Source organism: Ceratina calcarata, unplaced genomic scaffold (assembly GCF_001652005.2).
Source record: "Ceratina calcarata isolate Rehan_Ccalc_2016 unplaced genomic scaffold, ASM165200v1 scaffold81, whole genome shotgun sequence".
Lineage (NCBI taxonomy): Eukaryota > Metazoa > Arthropoda > Insecta > Hymenoptera > Apidae > Ceratina > Ceratina calcarata.
The window spans coordinates 499,934-525,726 of NW_017179422.1; the positions used below are offsets into that span (position 1 = coordinate 499,934).

A 25,793-nucleotide genomic window follows, 5' to 3' on the forward strand; every position below is an offset into this window, starting at 1 on the left:
TCTTTAGTTTCAGATTCGTTTAAGGTCACTCTTATAGCAGCAGTAAGATCCAACGCCCCTTACTTTCAAACGAACATTGTCATTACTGCTTACATCTGCTTGTCAGAAAACGCTAATCTCGTTGAAAAATTCTCATCTCTCACCTTTTTATTCAGCCCAAGACCCTGCTCAGGTTTATTACGGCAAGGTCAGTTTTCTTTTAATTACCGGACCCTCGACGTACATGTCTTGAAGGTGTCCCTAATATCTGCTTGTAATCGTTTTAGAGTTTAGAAGAATAAATTAAGACACGATTGGAAATACACTTTGGTGTTATATTTTATCGATATACAGCCCACTTCCAGCATTAGGACTTCTGACGAATGACGTCCCCCGCATCGTTTAATCGCCGGTAAAGTTGTCGACGCTGCGACGCACAAACACATATTTTCCCGTTTCCTTTCCACTCCTCGCACCTCCGTGTTCCACCGGCGAGTTTCATAATCCGTTAATCACACACATAGTGGATGTGCGACGAGGGCAGAGGAAACAGGCGTGTAATCTAAGAAAAGGCGTCGGAGCATTGGCGTCAGTAGAAAGTGGTTGTAAGTGAATGAAAGTGGATGCGAAGGTGGAGGTGTGGTTGCTGCGAGGTCGTCTGCCTGGCAAAGCTGGCATGATCTGCCACGGAAGACAGAAGTTTGTCTGTCTTTATCAGTCAGCCAGGTAGAGCCACAACCCCTCAGGAAAAGCCCGGAGGGTGACGGACGCCCACGATTGGCGTGGCTCCCTCGAACGAGGGAGGACATCGCGCAGCCCTATTGGCTCCTCACGAATCCATACTGGGTATTCATTCGCTGGCTTATTCGTCGACCCCTCGATCCGGGCTATTTTTTCTCTCTCCCTCGCACTGTCTCTCTTCTCGTTTAACCCCCGCTGCCGTCGGGCCTCAGTCTCCCCACCCCCCATCCCGCGCCCGTGCATACTGTGCACACGGGAATCTTTTCAATGCATTTCACCGCCAGCTTTTACCTTTCGCTGGATTCTTACGAGCAAATATTTTTTTATTAAGTACGCTCGGTGGTTAACGCGCGTCTTCGTTTCAAACTTCTGGAAGCTATTCTTAATGCATGTTTGCAGAAAAATTGCTTTCTCCTTTGGATGAAGTAGAAATCGGCTGGGATCGAAGTTCTGAGTTTGCGAAAGTTCGAATTTTGTTTTATCGCGACGACGCGAGGGTCGTAATCATCGCTGCTGTCGACAAATAAAAACACAGCTTCCGCAGTAAAATTATTTTCGCCGAGGAATTCTATTATGTCGCACGATTCCTTGTTCGCCTCCTAAAATGCTAGGGTGACGAGATCGGAGACCGTAATCCCAGGGAGGCTGGCTAAAAGAAGAAGAGGGATCGATGAAGAGTGTCGAACGCGAGCAAGGAAGCTTCACCGTCGCGAGCCCTGCACTTTTAACGTCGCCGCGCTCCGTGTCGCCTTCGTCCCAATTGAATGAGAAAAAAATAGGGGAGAGAAAAAAGGTAGTCGGAAAAAGACGAACGATGGCCGAGACTGGAGTGCGACGAGGACGGTGCATTCCTTGGGGTGTTGCAGTCTATGATCGTGCAAAGAGATGGGCGTTCTTCGAGGTTGCTCTCTGCTCCGCCTCTGGCACCGCCCCATTGGTGGTTGCTGTTACCTTCGACTCGTGACCTCCCTTCACCCTTCTGTCTCCAGCTGAAACCATCGTTGGGTTCCGCCAGCAGCCACCGCATATACGTCAGCAGCGGCAACCTCAGCACCTCCAACGGTCAACGGATCGTTCGTGATCTCCGTTGATCATTCGCCACAGATCACCGATCAACACTGAGAACTGAGGACACTGAGAAGCATTGAGTGATTCCGCGTGTGGTTCACCCGGTGAGAACGACATTTGGCTCCCGAATGTGCTAACGTTGATCCGCGCACAGTGTTATTTCGACGGAACTAAGTATTAAAAGCATGCAGACGTTGTAAAAGTTAGTGACGACCTTCGAGACAGAAACTATCTAATTGTGAAACCGAACGGATTCGATACCGGAAATGGGTAACGATTCTGGCAACCGGTTAGTCTAATAGTTCTATGGAAGAATCTCTGCAACGATGAAGAATAGGAATTGTCCAAGTTGGATCGGCGAGTAAATTATTTACGACATCGGAAGTTACTGTTCAAGTTCAAGTTCGCGGCGTGATGAACGGGAAGCTTATAGAGGAACCGGAAGTATCAATTTGTTGAAAGATTCAGTGTCAAGCGTAATGGCGCATATTCGAAAATCAAAGCCGAAGGACTAATCGTGTGGTTTCGATAATGTCGGCTACCGATTTGAGGGACTTTCAGCTAATGGATGTCGACCTGCCGAAGGCCGTCGCGTATCATCATGAACACCGAAGCCTCTTCGAATTGGTGATCCAAAGAAAATTGTTGCAACGCCGCGTGAAACGAACGAACTCCCGGATCAAGTAGAGTCGACTGCAGTTTCGTTAAAACACTTGAACTCTGCTTTTCGGATTCCCGTCTGTCGAAAGCGAGGTTCGTGAAAGTGTCAAAGATCGTCGGGAAACCAAGACCAGTTCGAGAGGACGGGCCACGTGACGTTTTCACGGATTCTGTAAGTACTCCTTTATTCATTACAGTTTTCCTCTAAGAACTTTTTCACGACATTCCTTTGATAGGTATTGGTAATAAGCTTGTTACGATGTTTTATGAACAAGAAATTAGTAATCGTTAGCTTTTGACAGACTGTAGACACGAAATTGGATGATTGGGGGAGGATTATGAGACGAATGACTTAGCACAATTAGCCGGATTTTATGAGTGGATTGAAACAGAAGAACCTCTCCTCTTCGGGCTGGCAACTAAATGGATTAAAACACCCGACGCGTTTTGAATGCCTTCCCGAGTTCAACTCAGGATACAAGTACACATCTCATTCACACAGACTTTCTCTTTCAAACTCATCAAATTGTAAGAGAAAAATTGAGAAAACAACTTTGTCATGCTATGATAAATTGATCGGTCAGAGAAATCAGTTACATATCAGCAAATCCTTCAGAATACAAACTGTGAACCATTACCAGTATCTATTTAAACGATTCCCACCCGGGTTGAGCTTTGCGTCGGAGCGACGCGCGACGGACGCGGTGAAGATGAAGGACCATTTCTAAGCAGCCTGTAACGCTTATCGTAGAGAACCAACAACATATGTATGTATGTATGTAAATCGTTGTAAACGATTCCTACTTTAAGAAAGAAAACACGGCGCATTGTTACAGTGACGCATTGAATCGAAGAACAGCCGTACAAGTGGCACTGGAAATTAGCGAACAATTAGCTTGCCCCGTTTATGTTTTCTAAACAAGCGCGGCCAATCGACGGCCCATTATTTCGAAGCATTCGTGCAACACGCCTATCAACCTTTGCCTACCTACCTCTAACGTGTACGCAAAAGCTTACCTAAGTGGCTCGGGGTTCGAGTGTGTCCGAAGTATACGAGCAGTATATTCGAGCGTGGTAGTACTTAGGCTTTTCGAGTATCACGGCTCGAAAAGAGGAACACGTTGGAAGGGCTCGGAGAAGGGGTCTTGTAGTGTTTCGTTGCGCTTAAAAGGAGGGGGTTTTACGGAGAGGGTTTTCGCTGCAAGGCAGCTTTGGTGTTGCAGCCTCTTCAAACCTCGTGCAAACACTCGGGGACAGGGCGTTCGCCTGGTACGACGATTAATATCCCAATAAGGCCTCGTTCACAGGGCTCACTCGACCAAGTTGCTTCGTTCTTTATTCATTGTATCGTAGCTCCTCCCGCGGGATAAACTGCCCGATACCGGGGTGGTTCCGTCACTTTTTTTTCCCGTCAGAGGTTTCCTTGGTTTTTTCTTTTATCAGAGGGAAGGTAGACCGCGTTCTTTTCTCGCTGTATACCCTAACATGCGTACACGCGTGAACACATTAATTTACCTTGGATTACCGCGACACTACGTTACTTGGATCTGATAGATCAACGAGTTTTACCTTTGTGCCATTAAGGCAATGAAATTCATACGTGGATTCGTTGCGAGTGAAATTACAGCCAGACAGGGAAAGAGAGAGAGAGAGAGAGAGAGAGAGAGAGAGGGAATCGGAGTTTGATTATGTCAAATTTGTTAGTGGCCGCAACGGGGGCAGCTGACGAGCAAATTTTACAGCGGGCCTGTGCGATTAGCATACAGCTATCGCGCGCGCAGCGTGTGTCATTTAACTCGTGAAAGGCCGCGCCTGGAACGTTGCTACACAGCGACACTAATTGCCGATCAAACCGCTGAGATGTGGTCGCGTATCCCTCCGAATATTGAGAATATCGCTTTATTAGCCGGACCCACTCCTTCATTTATGCATACTTCCTTTTAAGCTCCCTCGTTTAAACCTCGCTGTTTTATTGTAAAAGATAAACGTTGCTAAAAAAAGCCCCTTTTATTATGCATACGTTAATTAACGGCCAATGGAAGTTAAGCAGAAATTTGGGGGCATTTAATTTCACGAGTATTATAAACAATAAAATAATGCGCGTAAATTAGCACGAAGGCATCGTTGTCCTAATTAACTGTTTCGCAACGCTCGCTCTTTAACCAATTTTGTGAGGGATAAAAATTTATATTCGAAGAAAGCTTCGGTCGATATTTTTGCTACGTAAATATTTGAAATAAGGAGAAGAGGGGGCAAAACAGCAGAGATACTCGAATCCGAGGGAGACCGTGCATTTTCCTTCACTTTTTCATTTCATTTTTCCCCGCTCTGAATGCTGCCGTTTCGGAGCATTATTACGCTACTTGATTTCGCATCGTGCCAGCTGTCTCCGATTATTCACTATAGAAATTTTGGGGCATTCGAGTTCAAAGGGGACCCCGCGGGCCTCCGCTAATATTTGAGGAGGCCTCGTGCAGTCTTCAGCCTAAACGGACGTTAAGCTCCTGGTTCTCTTATACTCCTCGATGTTCTTCGTCTTTTTATTCCATGTTACAAACCTATCGAGCGTTGTTATCTGTATTTGTTAACACCGCTTGGACACATTTAAATATCTCTATTACCTCGTCACGTTTCAATCTCCACCCACGAACTTCTGTGACATGCAAAAATTACACGGTTGGTAAAAAAAACCAGGCGTTTGACTTTAAAATTGCTTTCCCCGCGTTTAAATATCTTCCATCACGAGATCCTGTGAGACACGAGCAAAACAATGATCACGCGAGCGAACCTAAGTATTCGAGCTGTTCAACCATTCCTGAAGAGATTTCGTACCGTCCAATTTTCTTGCTTATTGTCAAAGGACTTTTCATTTTTCATTAAAACGTTTTATTTACACTTTTGTACAGAGCACAAACTTTCCTTCATTTCTTTATGAAAGAATCATGGAATCAGTGTATGAATTAATATACATATACCGAACCATGAAATGAAACTAGAATGTACTCTAACAAAATAGCTCGCAAGAAGCCAGTTAATTTGAGCAAAATATTTCACAGATACGTCAAAGGTTTCCGTAACAGGCTCTGTTTCAAACGATCCACCAGCAGGAGACCACCCCTTCCGCCGGTTCTCTTTCCTATTCTCCCCGTGGGTTCGTCTCGCGCCAAGGATCAGCGATAGTTAGCTAGATAGCACTCACAGCGTTGCAAGGCTTGCACCGTGGCAGTTAGTTGTCGGCTATACCAGGAGACCCTCTTTCATGTCTTAGTATCTTTCCTCTACAGATACATATATGTTGCACACTATGCATGAACACGTACGTACAACGACATCCGTCTTTGGAAACACGCGTGTAGGTGTACCATAGGTTAGTCACTCGCACATTTTGACGCGTACGTAGCAAGCACGTGTGTACGTACATGGAAAAGACGTTATCTACGTTTTCGAAATGTAAGGGTGAGAGTACGTGTGAGTCCGCGAGCTCGAGGATGGGGCTAAAGGTGGTTGGTATCTTGTTGGAGGGCGAGAAATACGAGCCGGCCACGAAGCTCTTCCAGAAGCTTGCGTGCACACCGATCGAGCTTGCACGCGGAGGAACCTTCCTCCGGTAGACAGCGGGGCAAGTAAGGGAGGGATAGAGCGCGGACGGGGTTGCTCCGCCTGTTCGCACCCCCTTTTCGCTGTGCTCTTTAAAAAATTAGCTCCTCGATGCGAGCGCCGGGCTCGACGCCGGGGCTCGCGAGTTTTTATCTTGTCGCGCTGCTTTCTTGTCGGCGGCTGCCGTGACTGCATTTTTCCAGCGATAATTTACCTGCGATGAAACAATCGCGGAATCTATAATTGTGTCTGGGCTCGTTAATCTGATTATAATCTTTCGCCTGGAATGCGGACCGCTTTGTAGCGTTGAATTGGAGATCAAAAATCAGGATTAGAACGAGGATAAAGACTCGAGAAAAGTTCATCAACGTTGCAAACGGGACGTTCGTCATTTCAAATATTCAAGTGTCAGATTGAATGTATTTAAAATAGAATTTGGGCTAACAGAAAATGTTGACTACTTCAATGAAGCGAATGTTGGACGAATTATTATCAAGGAGCAGAGGGATTGTGGAAGAATAAGATAGCAGGCGGCACTTTTCCGGCAATTCCTTTTTTAATTCATGCGCGTGCAAATACGTCGAAGGGAGCGCATGAACGTGCGCGATTGGCGTTGCGAGGCGTGCATCGAGGGCGCAATAAATCAAGATAAAGTTATGATAAACAAATTAGCCGGTACCGCCGCCCCTCACCTGTGTTATTGTCTATCGTATATCTACCTACAAATTACCAGCCGTCCCGAACACTTCGGGGTAACTGCTACTCCCAAGTTCCTGCCGGTCGTTGGTAGTGGTTACACGTACGGGGGTCGCAGGAAATTCGAGGGGTAACTCGAAATTAATGCACCACTTCCTCTTCCAACGTAACCTCGAATTGCAGCGTATCAGCGCGCCCTTTATTTATTCGATGAGTTTCGCCGAAAGTTTCAGTAACTCCATTAAACATCGATTCCTACAATTATTTTCGAGCATCATATTCAATCGTCCGTTTCATTTCAAAGAAATTCGTCTCGATTTCGTTGATAACTCTCGCAACTCGTGGGATATTTTCGTTCTTTTCGCTTTTCGTTTTTATACCAGCTACAGACTTCAAAAAGCAACTCCAATTTCTCTTCGATTTCAAACGAGTCTGTTTTCAACGAGGCTCCCAAAACAATTAATTGAGATCAATCGAATCGGTTCACTGTGCAGAATTGTGTTATACTTGTTATTTGAAAAACGAGCTACCTACATAGCATCGAAAATCTCACAGCCGTGTCACTACCGATCGAATAATTCTCATCACGAAATGCGTTTAATTGGTTAACGGTTTAAATTGGTTTCTGACGATGAAAGGTGCGACGTGTCCATTTTTTTACACCAGATCGAAGATATCTAACATTGGTATCATGCCTCGAATAAAAACAACGACACTAATGACTCGTCGGACTTTACAATAAAAGTTATCGCGTATAAATGTCGGACAGGTGACGCAATTCTTAATCGCCATGCGTCTTTTAGCTTTATCGCAACTCGTGAAAGTTTCTCTTGCTACTACATAGCTGGAAAAAGCGTTTTCAAAGATGTTTCGAAACGTCCGGAAGTTTAGTCGGCGGGAAGAGAAAAATCGTGGTAGTCCACAAACGGAAAGTCGTTAGGCGGAACGGCACAAAATGACCCGAGCATTTCCATAAACCCGTTCTAGCGCGTCGCACAGGGGAAAAAGCTCAGGCAGCGTCGAAATGTGTATCAGGACTATTTATCGGTGTTGCAAAAATATACTTAAGAAAGGTTCTTTCATTAGACTTCGCGCGGAGGAATGAAGTAAAAACGTAAAAAGTACCTTAATTGGAGAACAAATGCAGCCTATTAAAAGGACGCCACTCGTCAGGGGAAGAAGCGTCCGTATCGCAAGATGATCGCTTAGTTAGGAAACACATTTCCAACGTGTATTACAGTTTTTCTACTAACATAAATAGTAACAACTTCTTTTTGTTTTCTAGCAAACTTTTTTATATTCCCCTTGTACTTTATTCAATATTGGTTTATCTGGAATGTGTCGTTGGTCCTTTAAAACAATTAAATGCCAGGAAAATTATACGTGCAGGAATGGATGCATGGTGAAAATGTGTTTTACCCTTGGTGCTTAATTGCAGTGCAGATAAGACCGAAAATAAAAAGGCTCGTTTTCACAAGACACGGGAAAATAATAAATTCCCATTTATAGGTGTTAACGTGATGTTGCATGGAGGGTACCGGAGGAGTGTCCAGTCACGCTATGGAAATTATGACGTATTACACGATTGCCTTTTCAACGTCGCACGCAGCTTGCCCGTGCCGTGACTAATAAGCACAGATCTAACGCAATTTAACACGCATCGTATTATCGCCCGTTTAACCCGCAACACTTTCCGATCGAGCACAGCCATGCGACTCTTCCACGTTTTGCATCGCTTCTAAAAAGCTTCGAAACCTGTTTAAACAGAACTTTGTACCAAAATCATTCGGTAAAATCCACTGTCTTTTGCAGTGCCGCGGTGGCCGGCGCATTACGATCTCGCATTATCGCCGCGAACGCATTGCTACTAATTACTCGGCTGTTCGGATTATCTCGATTAGTTTAATTAACCAGCTGCTTTGAATGAACACCAGCACGAACAGGTTCACGCTGTTCGCAAGGCCTATGCATATTCAAGCGGTCGTCGTGTCACCAATTTGCTATTTTAATTTTTATGCCCGCCTCTATTAGTCGATGACCTCGTTCACGCGATATATCTCGTATGTTCACCTGATTAAAGTGGATTATTGCCGACGCATTTTGCAATCCCACCGGGCTGTAATTTATTTTGTTCCTCGATGAATCCGTAGGTATCAAGAGACGTTGCTACCTCGTTCCGCTTCTTATCTGCCGTCAATCTTAAGTATTGGGAGTTCATTTTTCCCGCGTCGTTCAACATTTCTCTCGTCATTAAAACGAAACAATGTTACATACGGTAGAAGGTAACAGAGCATGGTTAGAATGTAACAGAAGTTTATGGTCACCGGAAGTTCATGCTTATTCACTGAGCACCGAAAGGGCGACCGGGTATAATTTACGTATAAATTAAGCCGAATGAATCAACGGCAGACGATTAATCGCAATGGCTTGCCGGTGATAATAACAATGCCCGGCTTGTTTACGAGCAGTAAACGAATATATTAGCTTTTTCATTATACTGCCACGTGGACGCGGTCGTGTCTATCGTGTCTACCTATTGCCCGCGATACCTGGCTTCTCCTGGTACAAGCCGTCGGCCATTTACGGTTTTTTCGTTTTTCGTCTGCTCCACGAATATCGGTTTTCATCGGGTTCGAAATCAAAGATAAAAACCGGGAACCGTGGATAAAATCATGTCCGACTCTTTAGATGACTTTAATCGAAGAAGTGAAAAAACGATAGAATTCGATCGATTGAAGCTCGATTCTCACGCTTGGCGGTGGCCGAAGGCATGCAAAACATGTAAGAAGGGTGGAAAAACTGACAACGGGGTATGGTTAGAGGGTGGATTGCACGAAGTAAACAGGCCGTGAAATTACCTTTTAAATATTAGATTACGATTAAATGTGTACCTACCTCGGAGGCACTAAATGTTCACCGTCGACCCCCGCCCGCCTGATGTCGGTTCATAAAGCTGACGATGGGGATGGTTTATGGTGGATGAGGCTCGAATCTCTCCCTCTCGAGGTTATATCGTGATATCAATCAGCTCTCGGCATCAGATAAGATTCGCTGCTCAGGAACTGAGTGCTTTTCAAAACCGTGGATGAGGTTTCTTCGTATCCTCGTGGGCCATCAGCCCCGGGATCAGGATGGAACCCGTTTGTACGCCCTCGCAAAATAGCAATTGATCATTTTTTTACTAAAAGACTCCTGCGTTACCGTTCGCTCGTCCATGTGCATGAAAATCGTACGCACACGTGTACGTGGACACGAGCCCTGATACGAAACGATATTTGCATAAATATCAATCTATAAAAAATCGATCTGGTAGCGGGCCATAAATCATCATCAGGTGCAAGATAGCGCAACGATGATTACTTTTTGTCCCTGGCTAATTGGCATCGTTAATCCAACGCGGATCATAAACGCTAGCAGTAGCACCTTTGGCAATAAATATCTCGACTCCCCCGTTAAAATTTAAAGGGCCCTTCACACGTGGACGAACGAAGAGACGCTGGTCGTAAAGGCGAGCATGATGGGCAGGTGTTTATATCCGGCCGGTGTTGCATGCGTGTGCATACATATGCATACATATGCATAAAAAGAACGATGCCCAGTGGGCATTCTACGCCCACGCCTCTCGCTCCTTCGCCGTCTCCCCTTTTTCTCTGTGCGCCGGTTGTTGTCGAAAACCTTCCGTCGCCATAAGCATATGCATTGCTCACTTAGCAAGATTGATATAACCCGATATATATCTGCTACGTCGGCGATAAACGCGTACGGTTGGACTACGGACGCCGTGTGTGCGAGTGAGTACGTGTGCGTGGGTGAGACTCGTGTGCTCAGGCGTGCGTGTGCATCCGCAATTACGCGCAAGACGGAATACAACGAAGGATAATTAATGCAAACGAGGTCGAGCCGGGGAAATTTCGGTTCGGCGAGATACCTGCTGCGAAGGTGAGAACTGGAATGCTTGGAAAAAAAAAAGCAGGAGAAAGAAACGCGAGCTAAAGGTCGGGGGGAGAGAAAGAAAAAGGGCATGCGAAGAGAGAGAAAGGATATTTACGGGGCCGGGCACGGGCTCATAATGCTCGCCCTCGAGATAAGGAAATTATTCGCGGACAAGTTGCTACGGGCATGTTAAGGAGACGATATCGATCTGACCAGCCGGTTGTCGGAGAAAAATATCCTTTCGCGTTGTAGCTGCCAGCCAGTTCGGTTTCGTGATTCTCTATCTGAGAGAGTAAGGGCAGCTTGTGCATCTGTTAAACGAGTTTTATTCGAGGCCTGCGTTTCGAGGGTTCCTGGGTTTTTAAACTTATTTCGTGAGTCGTGCACGTGAATCAAAATAAACCGGAGATCTTGCGGTGTTCAAGCAGGAAATTCACAGGAATTATTTAATAGACTTTCTGGAAACGCGACTGCGATCATCGCTGCCGATTAATTTCTCGATGAAACATGTACTAAGTTTCTACGATGAGATCTCGTCGCGTTACAAGACGTCCTTTTTGTCTCGCCTTCGATTTTGCGGTATTTTCTCGGTATTGACCAACAAGTAGCTTTCGGTCGAGTCTCCGCATCAGCGTCCCGTTTAACGACAACGAGAACTTGGAAATCTCCGGGGAGAGTTTGCCGACTAAAACCAACCCCTACTGACGATTCGAGGGGTTGCGCCACAATACAAGCAATAACACGTACCACCCTCCCGCTCCCTCTCTTCTTACGTCGTTCCCCGTCGTCCCGTTACACGCACCCTCTTTTACCTTAATCGACGAAGGATGATTTGGTCTTAAATAAACTTCTCACCTCCATCGACGTAGACCACATTCCCGTTTCGCGACCCTACCAACCGTTTATCATATAAATTGTCGAGTGGTCACTTTGAGCTCGCCACCCCGTCTTTTTTTCTTTAATCGCTTCCTTCAAGTCGTCCCCATTCTCGAATTCCAAATCGAATTCGATTACAGCAGAGAAATCACAAAATCGACAGGGATTGTGTTTTACTGCTGGCATTTAAAAAATGTCGAGTTCGCTTAAATTCAATCATTGCAAGTTTGAAAATTGCTCCGCACGTTCGTACAGCGACGCTTCAAATTTCTCACTAATTGACGTGACATTTGCACCCGAATTAATTGAATACGTTCTCTTGAAAGAATACAGAAGTTTGAAATATCTCCGGGTAATTAAATCCGTAGTCGCTAAATTCCGAAACCGATTTGGAAGAGGAACGGCGAGCTGCAAAATTAATCCGTCAAAGGCCCGATGGAATTACAGCTATCTCGAATTCCATGTGTACACCTTTGCCGGGGTGGGCGTAGTCAAGACGGAGCGTACGGCTGAACAAGGGATCGATCGAAAGACGAGCGTTGCGGTACGAGGCAAGACGGTATTATTCATCAGCGAGCGGAAACGGTTGAAAGGTAGAGCAACATCCGGCCACGTGTCTCTGACCCGATGGACCAATAGGATTCCAGATACCACGGAAAGAGACCAATCTCGTGGTGGAACGAGTAGAAGGTCCAGACGGAGCGTCGCACGTCGCCTCAGCACGCGCCAGAACGGTGGAATTATTCAAATGGAATTCACGAAACGAAGCAGCTGCCTCGTGTTGGATCGAAATTGGGGGAGTGGGTCGTATGAACGACACTTTTTCTGTCGTACACTTATTTCCTCATCTTACACCATTTAATTCCTTCACATTGTTGCCCGTGTAGTTTTTTACTGACTTTGATTTGGAATTTTCATTCTCTTACTAATTAATTGTTGTTTAATGTTTAAATTGAAGACGGTTAAAAAAATAAAATAAAAATAATACGAGAGGAACTTAAAGAAAGAATCGAATGGATGGAACGAAGTCAAATAGAATGGCTATCTTTATCTCAATTGCTTTTCAACCGCGGAGTCACGCATGGGAAGCATTTTTCATCTTGGCGCCTTGTTGGAACGAGAACGTTTCCGTTCCCTCGGATCCTCGAAAAGCGAAAGAAAAACCGAGGATCGTCTCGCGAGTAAATATAACAGACCGTTCGATGCTGTGTGTCTTTTTCAATTTTTCTAAGTAAACCATTTCCGCGAGGGTTTCTCCCTTATCGTTCTTCTTCGTGTTTGAGAAGCTCGGGAGAGAGAAAGAGAGTCTGTGAGAGAGACAGTGAAAGGCAAGAAGCGAATTGCGACATTTAATGCGTAATATCCTATATAATCTTGTATGAAAAGCTTCGTGTTATGGTTTAAGATAGGATAAAGAACAGAGAGAGAGAGAGAGTGAAAGGGAGGGAGTTGAGGAGAGAAAGAAAGAGAGGAAGAGGGTGGTTCCTTGAGGGTGGCCAAGAGACGGTTAGAGGCATTGAGCCGTCCAAGCCACTCGCGAGATTTCTGCTCTCTCTGCTTCTACGTCCGCTGCTAGAAACCCCCGGGGGTTGGGGGTGGCAGATGGCAGCCGTCGGACTAGTTCTTTCCAACACTTTAACCCGTCAGAATCGGTAGACTCTTAACCCCTAGAAAGGGGATACGTGTGATCAACGATCGTAACCGAGCGTCTTTCACACATCTCGAAATAATTCTTGTTATATTCCATTTCGTTATTCTTCTTTCCATGACTGTTAAATACAAAATTAGATATAACTATTTTCTAATGAAGACGAATTATTGAGTTTTAAATTTGAATCTGAAAGTCGAGTATAGCGTTTGGCAGATGAGAAATGTGTACATCGATGAGAATGTTCGATCAACTTTGAAACGATGAGAGAAGATCACAATTTTCTAGGCGGATAAGGGACGAGGATAGGGCGCAGGGAATGGGTGATTGAGACACGCGGCGCGACGGTAAGACAGGTTGAATCGAAGCTACTCCAATCGCGAGAAGGTCTCAGTAATCGATTCGAGTAGCAAGGAAGTACGGTTTCGAGGGGTTTCGATCGAATGCCGGTTCGCCCGGCCAGGAGTGTGTTGTTGGCGGATTTGACGTGCTTATCAATGGATCACAGATGTAATAAGCTGCACGCACCCCAAATCGAGCACATAACTGATATCTGATAAGGAACCAATAGCCACGACGGGATTTGCGTGTGACTATTCATACCGTAACCCCCTTTGCTCGCTTGTTCGTGCCGTAGGAAATTTATTTCGCGATTTCAAGAAACACGGTTCGCAGCAGTTGGAAAGTGTAACCTTAAATCCATGCTTTTATTGAATTCGCAGTTTTATCGATAGACTCGAAATTACGTCTTTTTTCATTAAAGAGACATGTGATAGTTCTTAACGGTAACAGAAAATTTATTCATCTACTTTGATTTCCTTAACGAACTTAAAAATAGAACAGGTAGCTTTTCCAAAGTCATCGGTGTAAAACAAAAGGCGATTAGTCAAAAGGTTTGAACCGACAGTTTGACGTTTCGAAGAGGCGTTTTCCGACGTTTGGCGTTCCGTTTCCGTGAAAGGGAAACCCGACACCGCAGCAGCGAGGTTGATCATTTTAGAGGTAGACCATAGACGCGTCGCGTTGCCGGGCACGCGCCACTCAAGGAGATCCCTCATTCATCCGACGATTCTTGAAGACGTGGTATAAGTATATCGTACGAGGCAAATGGCACGCAAGACTTCCGGTGCCACCCCTATCCACTCGCGCGCAGTATCCCCCGTCGGTGTCGAGTTTGGTCCATTCTTCCTTCGAGAATCGTGATCGCGATTGAATAGCGGCGAGCGGAAGCAGCGGAAGGGCGCTCGCAGACGTACGCCAACGTTTTCTATATACGCAGCGTGCCTGACGAAGAACCTCTTTTGTAATGCACATTGTCTAGAACGGTGGGAGGAGATGGCGCGACTGGGAATAAGACCGGAGGAACGAGCCTCGGAGAATCGACCGCGATAGAAGATTTCAATTGTTCTTAAGCTGTTATACTATTTATATCCACACACGAGGTTCACTTTTGGGTCTTGGAAAAATCCTGTAAAACTATGAAACGAAAAGCAAGTGAGAATTTTGTACATTGAACCGTCTTGCTCTTCCCTGAAGGAAATTTCATTTGCCAGGTCGAGGAACGATCATTGCCTCAAGCGAGTCGATAATAATTTGATTTCCGGCATTGTGAGACCGAACGATTCCCATCGTGTCCATGCAGTTCCTCGACAAAACGAGCGGAACGCAAACAGGCCTGTGGGGTGGCTGAATGGGCCGCGAAGTGACAATGGCGGTACCAATTGTTTTCCTGACTTTTATCCCACTTATTATTCCGTGAGACTATTATGATCGTCGTTGGCGATCGTTATTATGTTTGACGAAAGCCGACGATCTCAAGTTACGCGGCTATTGTCAGCGGGGTACCGGCAACGACGCCGAAAAATACGAAATGAACGCGCACAGAAGGCGAGTCGAGACGCCCGCTGTGGCAATCGTCAAGTCGCGTTGTCAAAAGGCACGTGTGCGTTTCTATATTTAATTTGTAATCTCGTTTGTGCTTACTCAATGGTTTTCGGACGATTACGATTGACTAATTGATACGTACAATGATTGATACAAATATGCATCTTTTGAAGACGACATGTCGTTCCTGTAAGAATTACTAAAATTGATATACATATTTTAAACATAAAGAAGACTGCTTCAACTGTTGAGACAGGAAGCATCGAAAAGGTTTCCAGACTGAATTTAAGGGTAGGAGCGGAAGGTAGAAATCGGTGATAACGAGGTGTTCCAACCGAGAGTTGAAACGGCACGGGGCAAGGGCGAGGGGTAACAAACCCCCGTAGACTGCGCAGCTGTGAACCCCCTGCCATCTCTGTGCTCGACTCGACTCGACGATACGACGGACTACGTGAATTCGAGATGCTTCGAGCCCAGCGGGACTCGTTGCCATTTTGGAAAGCCGCCCGTATTCATACGGCCACGCACGTGGGCACCCGATTTTTTTTCGACCCTTCCACGCTTGCTCATACGCAGGGCTCTCTGCGAATCACTTCGGTTTCGTTTTAAACAATGCCTCCTTTGTTCCGCGCTCTGTTTTCCCAGTACAGTTTTGTCTCTTTGGACTCGTTCCTTAAGGATGTATTAGCTATACAATCAATCCCAAAAGTTTATGTACTTCAGAAAAACGCATTTCCTATAATTAAAAAGAAATCAGACGTCGGAAGAACAATGCTAATAATAAATAGCTACGTGCTCAAAAGGATAGAGGGAAATATTCAATTAATTATTGACGCTAGCGAAAAGTTTTTATACAGAAATTATAGATCTCGTCGTCCTCTACAAGAANAAAAGGCGTCAAAAATTTCAGAATTTTTAGGCTTGTATTTCCTCAAGTCAGTTGTTTCTTCCAATTTCGCACACCAAATAGCAGAAAGTTTTCTTTGGGTTACTGCTGATTGCCATAAGAGTACATACAAAGTTTAAGTCACTATAATTTTTCAAAAAACCCGTGAATTGATTTAAAATTTTGCAGGTAGCTTTTTGATAGTAATGGGAATCTATAATAACAAATTCAACATGCTAGCATTGTTTAAGTGTTTAGCCTATACATCCTTAAAATAATGTTCAATTTTGCCTAAAAAATGTAATTGGGTATAAAAATACAAACATTATACGAGCCCGGTGATATTTAAATTGTTTCAACGCGTGTCAAGTCGTATTTTAAGTTCGCTCGGAAATTGTGGGAAGCAAATTTAAAGATGGGTTAGATAGACACGATGCACGAAAGGCAGGTTTCAAGTATTATCAGGACACGTCGTTGTGAAGCTCGCGGTGTAACGACATTCGACGGATAAAATTAAAGTTTGTGGAAACGACCGCAAAGTTCCTTAAAATTAAGCCATTCTCCGGTGCACGATTCGAGAGCAGTCGGGGAGCTAAGTAAACGGTGTACAACTGAGCGACTTAATTCAGAATACACCCGCGGTAGAGTATAGGCACCGCGGGGCCCCTCTCTGATTCGTGCGAGGCGACTCGCAATTTATTCCTCTTCGCCTCCGCCACCACCGGCACTCTCCAATTAACTTTAAATCACTCTCTCCGCGAAGTCCTTCGCATAACGTGAAACTTCGAAATCACGAGTCACGGGTGCGCGCGTTTAAATTTCTCGGGGAAGAAAAAAGCGGCACGAGATCGTTTTCATTTCACCCCGTTTCCACCTGGTAATTACGATTCGAGTTACAGCCGATTTACCACCCTCGCGGCTGTGCAGAAAGAATTTGATAACCCTCTCTCTCTTAGTCGCGTGCCGTTAATCCGAAATTTAGTAAATGTTAACCGAATCTTCACCGACGGGGGATCCTGCGGCGAGAAAATTTTTCGCTGAGATAGACGACGAACCCCTTAGAAGGATTACGAGCCAGTTAATTTTCGAATCGGCTTACGCGACGCACGACGTCGAGCGAGCGCGAACAGAAAGGGCGGGTTTGTGGCCGAGTTATGGGACAGAGGATAACCAAGTGGGCACGTATTGTGCCTCCTGTCATCTTCAGCCGAGCTTTCGTTACCCCAAATGCTAATTATATGTCAACCGTTCACGCGCCATATCACGGAATACCCCAGTGTCGGAGGTGGAACAATGAGGGTTACTCCGACTAATGGGCCTCTTCCAAAGACGCCGCTGCCCGGACTTTGAGACGTTCTAATAAAAATTACACATCATCTCGCAGCTTTTCGCACAAAAGTGCTACGTAGTTCTCTTCGAGTTATAACCCGGAGGAAATTATAGCACAGACAATCTGAGCTTTGACTTCCAACAAAATCATGTTCATCTTCACTGTCCGTCTCCGGTTGACCGAAGAATAATTACCCATCTATTTTTTGTCTGAATGACAAACACATTGTGTGACACGTTTTCGCGCTATCTTCCACTAGTTAAGCAGTGATCGTAATAAAGTTAAGCAACAGAATTCGTCCGGGCCAGCTTATTTCCTTATCGCCACTTAAAGGAAAAGAGCGATAGGCGTGTGACCTCATGAGTAGGTATTATTCGCAGAAGGAGCTGCTGATTGATGCGCTCTGTACACGCGAAACTCCTATCCACCCACCTGCACCCTTCTCCACCACCGATTCAGAATGTTCATATTGGTGTGCCTCGTTGATTCGAATCATCCTCGTTTACCGTTTCGGGGTTAACCGTTCGATCCTGATAAGAGGGAACGCGTTGACCTGCTCGCACGTTGATAATAATTCTATCTCTGTCGATGATTACCACTAGAGATTTTCAATCAAAGTTCAATTAAAACTGCGACGACTTGGCAACGTAAAGGCGAGTGGAATAAGAAAATGAAAGAGTGATCGTTAGGGGATAGGAGAGGAGATAATTAATGGGCCGACAACGGTACGGGTAAATTTGCAAAGCCATTTCAAGTTCGTTCTAGCTCCTTCAACTTTCTTCGGCATGATCCACTGATTCGCTCGTTACCGCCTGATGGTTTACTGGAGGTGATTGAATTCTTCGGACCATTTAGTAACCGCATCGGTAAACTTTGTACATTTCACGTCAATCTCATCCGTCGGAAGTGAGGAATGCAATTCGGGTGGCCCCGTGTTCGTCGAGTACCTCGCGGTACCTGAGTTTCTTTTCAACCTTACTATCGGCCATGAATTTAAAATCTTACCAAACGAAAACTAAGAACTCATCAACAAATTCATCGCACGTAATTATAAAGTTTTTATAAAGGGACAACAGGATTGAATAATGAAGAATACAATTATTGTACAAGCGACTAGAAGTATTGCAAATTTTTGTCCGATCGATATGAGATCACCAAGAAGAAACTAAAATCATCCCAGAGGACAGGTCGGCCATGCTTCAAGCAGATTAGAGCAAATTGGCAGAATTGCCGGCTGCCGCAAGGAGCAATACTGATTACCTCGACTGCTTGTTAAGTACTGTAACAATACTAACCCCCACCACGTCCCCTGCGGCTCTCCCCCTTGTGTCACTTTTCCGAGGATGATAGACGGGTTGGCCAATCGTGTCGCCTCGATCCCCACCGTTTCGCCCTGGCTTTTACGTCTTCTTCTCTCCGTCGTTCAACTGCGACGGATTACAAAACGGCAAGTGACGATAGGCAGCAGGAAGAGAGAGAAAAGAAGAAGAAAAGCTGGGATATATCAGGATACACTTTAGTTGCGTGGAAGGAACAAGAAAGCAGAGTAATACAGAACAACAATATTAATAATAATAACAATAATAATAACAACAATAACAACAACAACAATAATAATGATAGACACAGAATGTGAATTTGAACCGTAAAAGAGAAACGCATTGTACAGAAGAAGAAGCAGAAGAGAAAGAAACGGAACGGCGGAAGAGAGAAGATAACGCAAAAGGCGAGAAGTGAAAAGGGCAAAAATGAAATGAAAGGACTGGAAACAGAGAAACACTGAGATTCTTAAGAAAGTGAAAACCGAGGAACCTAGAAAAGGCATTTAAAAAGAAAAGGGGGATGAAAATCGACATTGACGTGGAAGAAGGGGGACTCAAAGTTGAGGCTTACTTTTGGCAGCACTCGATGGCATAATAATCACGTCCTTTGTCACTCTCGTCGACAGTTGCGCGGCTCCATGGCGATGAGGTTGACGCGACGTCTACGGTTTTCTATAGGTCACAGGGGCGTTTCGGGGGTGCGCGAGGAGATCGTTTCCCTTCACGAGTCTCGCTTCTCACACCGGTCTTGCTTTTCCGCTCCTTGTTCCTCGGTTATTAGGGCTGCCTTTTGCTGTAGGGCAATCGAAAGGTACCGGATAATGGGCGGAGCTTTTGGCCAGGACCACTGCGACGTATTCTATCCACCTCGTCGAGGGGGTTCGGAATTTCCATCGTTTCTGGAATCATGCATTTTTCATCGCGGTTGTACACCGCGCATAGTATATCGCCCTTTCTTCCTCACTTTCTAACACGAGGTACCTCGAAGCCTGCAGAATTACGCTTTAAATAAGTTTTAATGAGTTTCTTCTAACAAGAATTATTAGATCTTTTTATATACTTTTGTGTGAACTCATGCGTCTACGGAAAGGAATGAGCACGTTTGATGAAATAGAAATGAACGTTTTACGAACCGACCAGCCGGCAATCATATCCAATTCCAACCGTCATTCTAAGTCCAAACATAACGCCATTCTACGGAGCAAACATTTCTACTTTTCGACGTGCAAACCTTCCATGATACCTCGGGGAAGCTTGCTCTTTAACTGTGCTGACCATTTCGCGACTCATTCAGCCTCGCCATTCATTCCTCTTTTCCATGTTGCACATGCTTAATGGCTACCTGTATATTCATGCTGTTTCACCCGCGAGTCAACATTCAAATTGCGTATGCATACAGAATCAGATCGAACGTGATCGTTACACGTCGTTCGATTTGCAATTGTTTTATGTTGAGAAATAAGGCTCGAAGTTATAGTCGTTCCTCACATTCAGCACTCAAGTGCAATTCTCCCCTTTTATATTTTGCCCTTAGGTTACATTCTCACTATTTATCTCTGTTTCCATTTCTCTCACTTCTTCTTCAAGTGTGAAGTATAAAACTTATAGAATCTGTACATGACATAATATGCGTGTGTAACGAACGCGGAACGGTGGGACCCATGTTAAGTGCTGAGTGCCAAGCTGAGTTAAGAGCAAGGTTTAACTTCGGGAATTGCGAATAAAGCATTGCTTAATCGTTTGTCAGCCCTCATCGGTCAATGCCGAGCATGCGTTTTCATGTCAATGCGATAGCCAATTGGCTGGATATAATAGTCGGTACCCCACGTGTTTCACTCGGATTCGCCGGCATGTGGGTACCATTCTACTCGCTGTCCCCGTGTAGGTAAACTAAAACACAGGCAGACTTCTGCGAAGTGAATCTCACAGAGGGTACTAAGAGCAGTCCTTGAAACTATCAAATTGATCATCATGACTCAGTACCTACTCCCTCATTACAAGATTGCTAAAGTCTCGTGTGAACGCGTCGCTTTTGCAGTTGGTCCATCTGATTCACATAATTCTGATAGAATCCTTCTGAAAATAATTTTCTTCTTATTCCGTTTTGTATTCTTTAAATATGCTGATGGCGATGTTTCTACGTTCCAGATATCTACCATGCAACCGTTCTCGCTCGGCAGCACAATGGCGACAGAAACACCGACGAACCTCCCCGCAGAAAGGGTTACATCCCCAGCACCCTGCAAGAACTTGACCTTCTCCATAGCGAAAATCATGGAACCGGATAAACGTCTCACGGAGCAAAGCAATAATCAACAGATCACGCCGTTACAACCACCGCCGCCTAGCATCCCCTCGTTAACTTATTCCGTTAATTTGGAGTCAGCCTTCAAGAAATACGTGCCAACGTTAAGGCATCAGAATCTCCTGCAACCATATTCCCTTCTTTATTACCCGAACTCGTTGCTGAGTGCCTTTCCAGCGCCGCCGTCTGCTACACCCACCGTTCCACAAAATTCACCGTTGCCCACTACCATCCAGAAAGCTTTCTCGAAGATGAGCCGGACAACGGCGTCGCCGGAGAATCAGCGGGAGAAGAAGAGCCCCGGACCACGTAGCAACGAGCTGAGCGCGACGAACAAGCAGAAAACGTTCACCTGTCCCGAGTGCGGAAAGGTGTTCAACGCGCATTACAATTTGACCAGACACATGCCGGTCCACACCGGCGCGCGGCCGTTCGTCTGTAAGATATGCGGCAAGGGTTTTCGCCAGGCGAGCACCCTTTGCAGGCACAAGATCATTCACACGGCGGAGAAGCCGCACAAGTGCCCGACCTGCGGCAAGGCTTTCAACCGTAGCTCGACGCTGAACACGCACAGGCGGATCCACGCGAACTATAAGCCGTTTGTCTGCGAGTGCTGCGGCAAGGGTTTCCATCAGAAGGGCAACTACAAGAATCACAAGCTGACCCACAGCGGCGAAAAGGCGTACAAGTGCAACATCTGCAATAAGGCGTTCCATCAGATCTACAATCTGACGTTCCACATGCACACGCACAACGACAAGAAACCGTTCTCCTGCAAGATATGCGGTAAGGGTTTCTGTAGGAACTTTGATTTGAAGAAGCACATGAGGAAATTGCACGACACTGGTTCGCCGGTGTTGAACGGGTTAGGTACTTCGGCGCAGAACCATAATCAACAGTCCGGCTACGCTTCCGTTCACCACGGACCCGGCGGACATTCGTTCGTTAGTCCTTTCCTGCTCCCGCCACCTGGCTCCGCGAGTTATCTGAGCAAGATGTTGTGACAAGGTGATGGGATTCACTATCCGAGGAAGGCACAGTATCCGTTGATCCTTGGACCACCCTGTTACACGGGAGATATCGGCCAGTTGACACAACCTTCGAAATGAGGGAGATCCACGATCTAATATCGATGGTTAACGAGAGAAAATTCGTGGAGTGGAATACCGAGTGATTCGACGCTGAGGACCGTCGATTCCACGAGATGAAAGTAATTACTTTCGACACGAAGACCAAGAAGAGATACCAAAGATATGGGGAAAAGACTTGGAATGGGGAATGCGTACGTGTTATCGCATGGTTTTAAGGCAACCAACTACCTCATCTAACAGCAACCAAATTATAGGAGATTATTCCTGTTTTATCTTAAGATTAGCCTCAGGCATTTTCCGTCACTGAACAATTTCCACGCTTAGGAGCAGATCAAGTAAGCGGAAATGAAATTTCCTTTCAAACACCTTCCTTTCGAAACTTTTTTATCCACGTTACCAATAAATGCATGCTGTGTTTGAAGTTCGTTCGAGGAAATGTGCATTCTTAGGAAGGAGGGAATAGGAATTATGTAACTCTTTATTTCGAGGATGAACCAGACAACGCGACGGTGCAGCGCGGCAAGGGAGAACAGAGGAAAAACTGCGTGCAAACAGCACGAATAATCGAATTAGACGACTCGTCGCGGTCAATCCCGACGGGACAACGATATTTTAACCGAACGAGCAGTTGCCAACTGCAAAACATCGGGCACGAATATATCGAAGTAAGCAAATAATCGGTCGTATCAGTCGAAATAAACCGCGCTGGCAGGTAAATCAACAGACAGAGGAACGGACATAAGCGTGCGTTAGCACGATTGTTATATCGGAAACCGAGTCGCCCATGATATCCGATTAATCGTCGCATGAAAGCTCAATCGATGGTGTCCTACGAGAGACAATTACTTATTTCTGTAAATATTTGTAAATATTTGTACTTGCGATAGAGATTTCGTTACATCCGTTACCAAATAGAAGATCTGCGAGATTGGCGCGTACAGGGTGGACAGTATTAAAGAAATACACAAATATATCGATACACCATAGCATCACGTATTTCCGGTTTCCGGGTTACCAACACATTTTGATAAATTGTATAAAAATTCACAAAGTTCCATGAATTTCTCGTATGTCTCTAAAATATGTCTGTAATTTAAACGCGAAACAATGGCACACTTAAATTAGTGATTCAACGTTTAGATACGGTTCACCCTGTAGAAATTGAGCCGCGTTTCGACGACGCGTATTCGAAATTTCGCCCGGCTCGACGTGGATTTCTTCTTTTATCATTGACCGCGCGAAAGCTCGTCTAGGAGCTTTCACGCAGCGAGCAATGTAGCGTAACGTACGGCAGACAAACATTGATCGCATTATCTTTATCTATCTTTAGGCGAAATGTATAAATCGGTGTGATAGTAGCTCTTAAGCGACGAGTAGCAAATGCGCGAGGGAAGAATGTTGGCGATTAATTAATACTTGTTATTGAAATTACGGCCAGTTTATGGCTCTATTGTACGCGCGATTGTTTTCAAACGAGTTTCGTATTGTAAAAAGGGAATAGTTCTTCGACAATGTTCCTTGTTCTTGTACGATTAATTCAATTATTATGCATTTTTATTTACGTCTCGCCATCCAAAAGTCATTCCTACTATACCCGTTTCCTCATTTTCTCCCTCCAGGATATAATTATTTTTTGAATGAAAGTATTCCTGTTTCTTCTGGTCAATACAATTTACAATATTCAAACCGTGTTTCAAATTTTTACCGTACGATTTAGATAAGACATGACCGACGATGAAGTGAATTAATTAATCATAATCAACGGCGAAAATAAAGAATCGTTATATATGTAGATAATCGGTAGAGTAGATGAAAATGCATATGTATGTGTCCCTTGTTGTACATATGAGTCGATCCAATGCAATAAAATCATCGATACCAATGAACTATCGTATGCTGCTTCACTTCATACCTTCTGCACCTTTAATTCCATAAATTCAACCTTTCGATACGCCTACGTATACATATTTTCTGGTAGATACATTTAGAAATCAGCAACGCTACTACAATAGCCTGGAGCATCGATTGGCTCGAAGAAAAGGTAAGGATACTCAATCCCCGGTGTAATGTACGTTACGAGGATAGGAGCGTACTAATCTCTAAAAATCAGCCACATCGTTCGTACGAACCTTAATCTGCTGGCTACCGTGGAAAGAACCGACCCTTGAGCACATCGTCTACCTTGATCCGATCTTTCTGTTACTCATACGTTAAAGAGAGGCAGGAGAGACGAGAGAAAAAGGTGTCGCGGAAAAAAGAGAGACGAATATGGTAGCATCATCTGCCGCTAAGCGAGATGCAATTTACTGCGCTTAGGGACCACCGAGGCCTCCTCGTTAAGGAAGTGAGTATCGATGTATACAGGGGAAAAAGTTAGTTAAAGGTAGAAAACGAGACTGATCGATGCACGGAGGGTGGTCGAACACCGAGGAGTTGGGGGAGGATGTGTCTCTTTCGGAGGGATAGAGTGACAGAGACAGAGAGAGAGGGAGAAAGGGAGAGGGGAATGACGTGCTTCTGTTCTGATTTACGCGCGAGATATGGCGCCGTCCTTCTGATGTATCTGCAGAATCTGTACTCTATCCATTAAATCAGGTCTCATCCGGTCACCATCGCGACAGAGCCTCTTATCAAACATCACCAGTGCCACCCTTGTACCACGCCTCATTCAACGCGTACGTGTCAACAAGAAATTTCGTGTTTCCGGGTTGACTGCTAAATCCCGTGCAAAGGACTGACGAAAATAGATTGGCTAAGCGAAGGTATAGAATATCTCGGTGTCACCTCGATTAGAACAGTTGCGTAATCAATGAAAAATTTATGATCTTATTAGTATAGAATAGAAAATTATAGTAAAGAAATAACATTAAAATCGTAAGAAGGTAGGAAATTGCAGGAAAATTGTTGAAAATTCACAATTCCCGTTCCGTCGATCGCGAACGAAACAGATCTACTTAAAAGCGGCAGGAAGTCCTTCCTGCGTAAGAAAGGTGTAAAGATGTCTGGCTGATCAGCGGGGGTTGTATACAAACAAGTATTTAGCGATGTTTAATGGGAATTATCCGTCCCAGCGGTGGGACAATTAGGGAAGGATTATTAACACCTGGAGTCGGCATCATGCTGTTTCCTACTGGGAGTAACGCGAAAACTTTTTCCCCAACGACCGAGGACCGCAGAGTAACCGCCACTCCCGTTCCCTTTCTACGATTGACTCGTTCTACCGCGATTCCGGCTCCTCGGGCTCGGACCCTTCCAGAAAAGAAAACGCCGCGTTAAATCTGTGGAACCGTGAAATCGTTTGAGAACTTGCTACCTGCTCTCGGATTAATCGGTGCTTACGAGAGTTTTCATGTTTCCTGCTTCCGTCAATAGACGCATCCATCATCTGTAAATTTCCCATAAAAAATATGCCATGGAATATATTGAATAAAAGTACATTCTACAAAAAAAGAATTAATTTGCAAGTTTATCTATTTATTAAGTAGCAAGTGTCAGGGAAGATAGTTTCTTCAAAAACTTGTAGAATATTGAACTTATAGAGCGACGATAATTAAATAGCTCTATGGTGTAATATATGAAGCGGTTATTATTACAAATATTAACCGAGGCAGACAAATATTTCCGACTAGGACGGCGCAGCAAGAATTAAAATCCCTTGGCGAACGGTACGCGTGTGTGTATAACAGGCGGCTGTGCGAAATGAAACTCATCCCCCGTGTATCCTGTGTTTTGGGACACCGACTACCTCCGCCCCCAAGTTTCCCCCCGTTAATATTC

General features: G+C 45.0%; 1 protein-coding gene across 1 annotated transcript; it reads left to right on the forward strand.

Annotated features, from left to right (window-relative positions):
• Positions 1-1,706: 1,706 nt before the first annotated feature.
• Positions 1,707-23,902, forward strand: LOC108631141 (fez family zinc finger protein 2). The gene is made up of 2 exons (XM_018034876.2): positions 1,707-2,620; positions 20,769-23,902. Exon 2 carries the CDS (start codon positions 20,778-20,780, stop codon positions 21,927-21,929), a length of 1,152 nt encoding a protein of 383 aa, XP_017890365.1. The 5' UTR covers positions 1,707-2,620; positions 20,769-20,777; the 3' UTR covers positions 21,930-23,902.
• Positions 23,903-25,793: the final 1,891 nt, after the last annotated feature.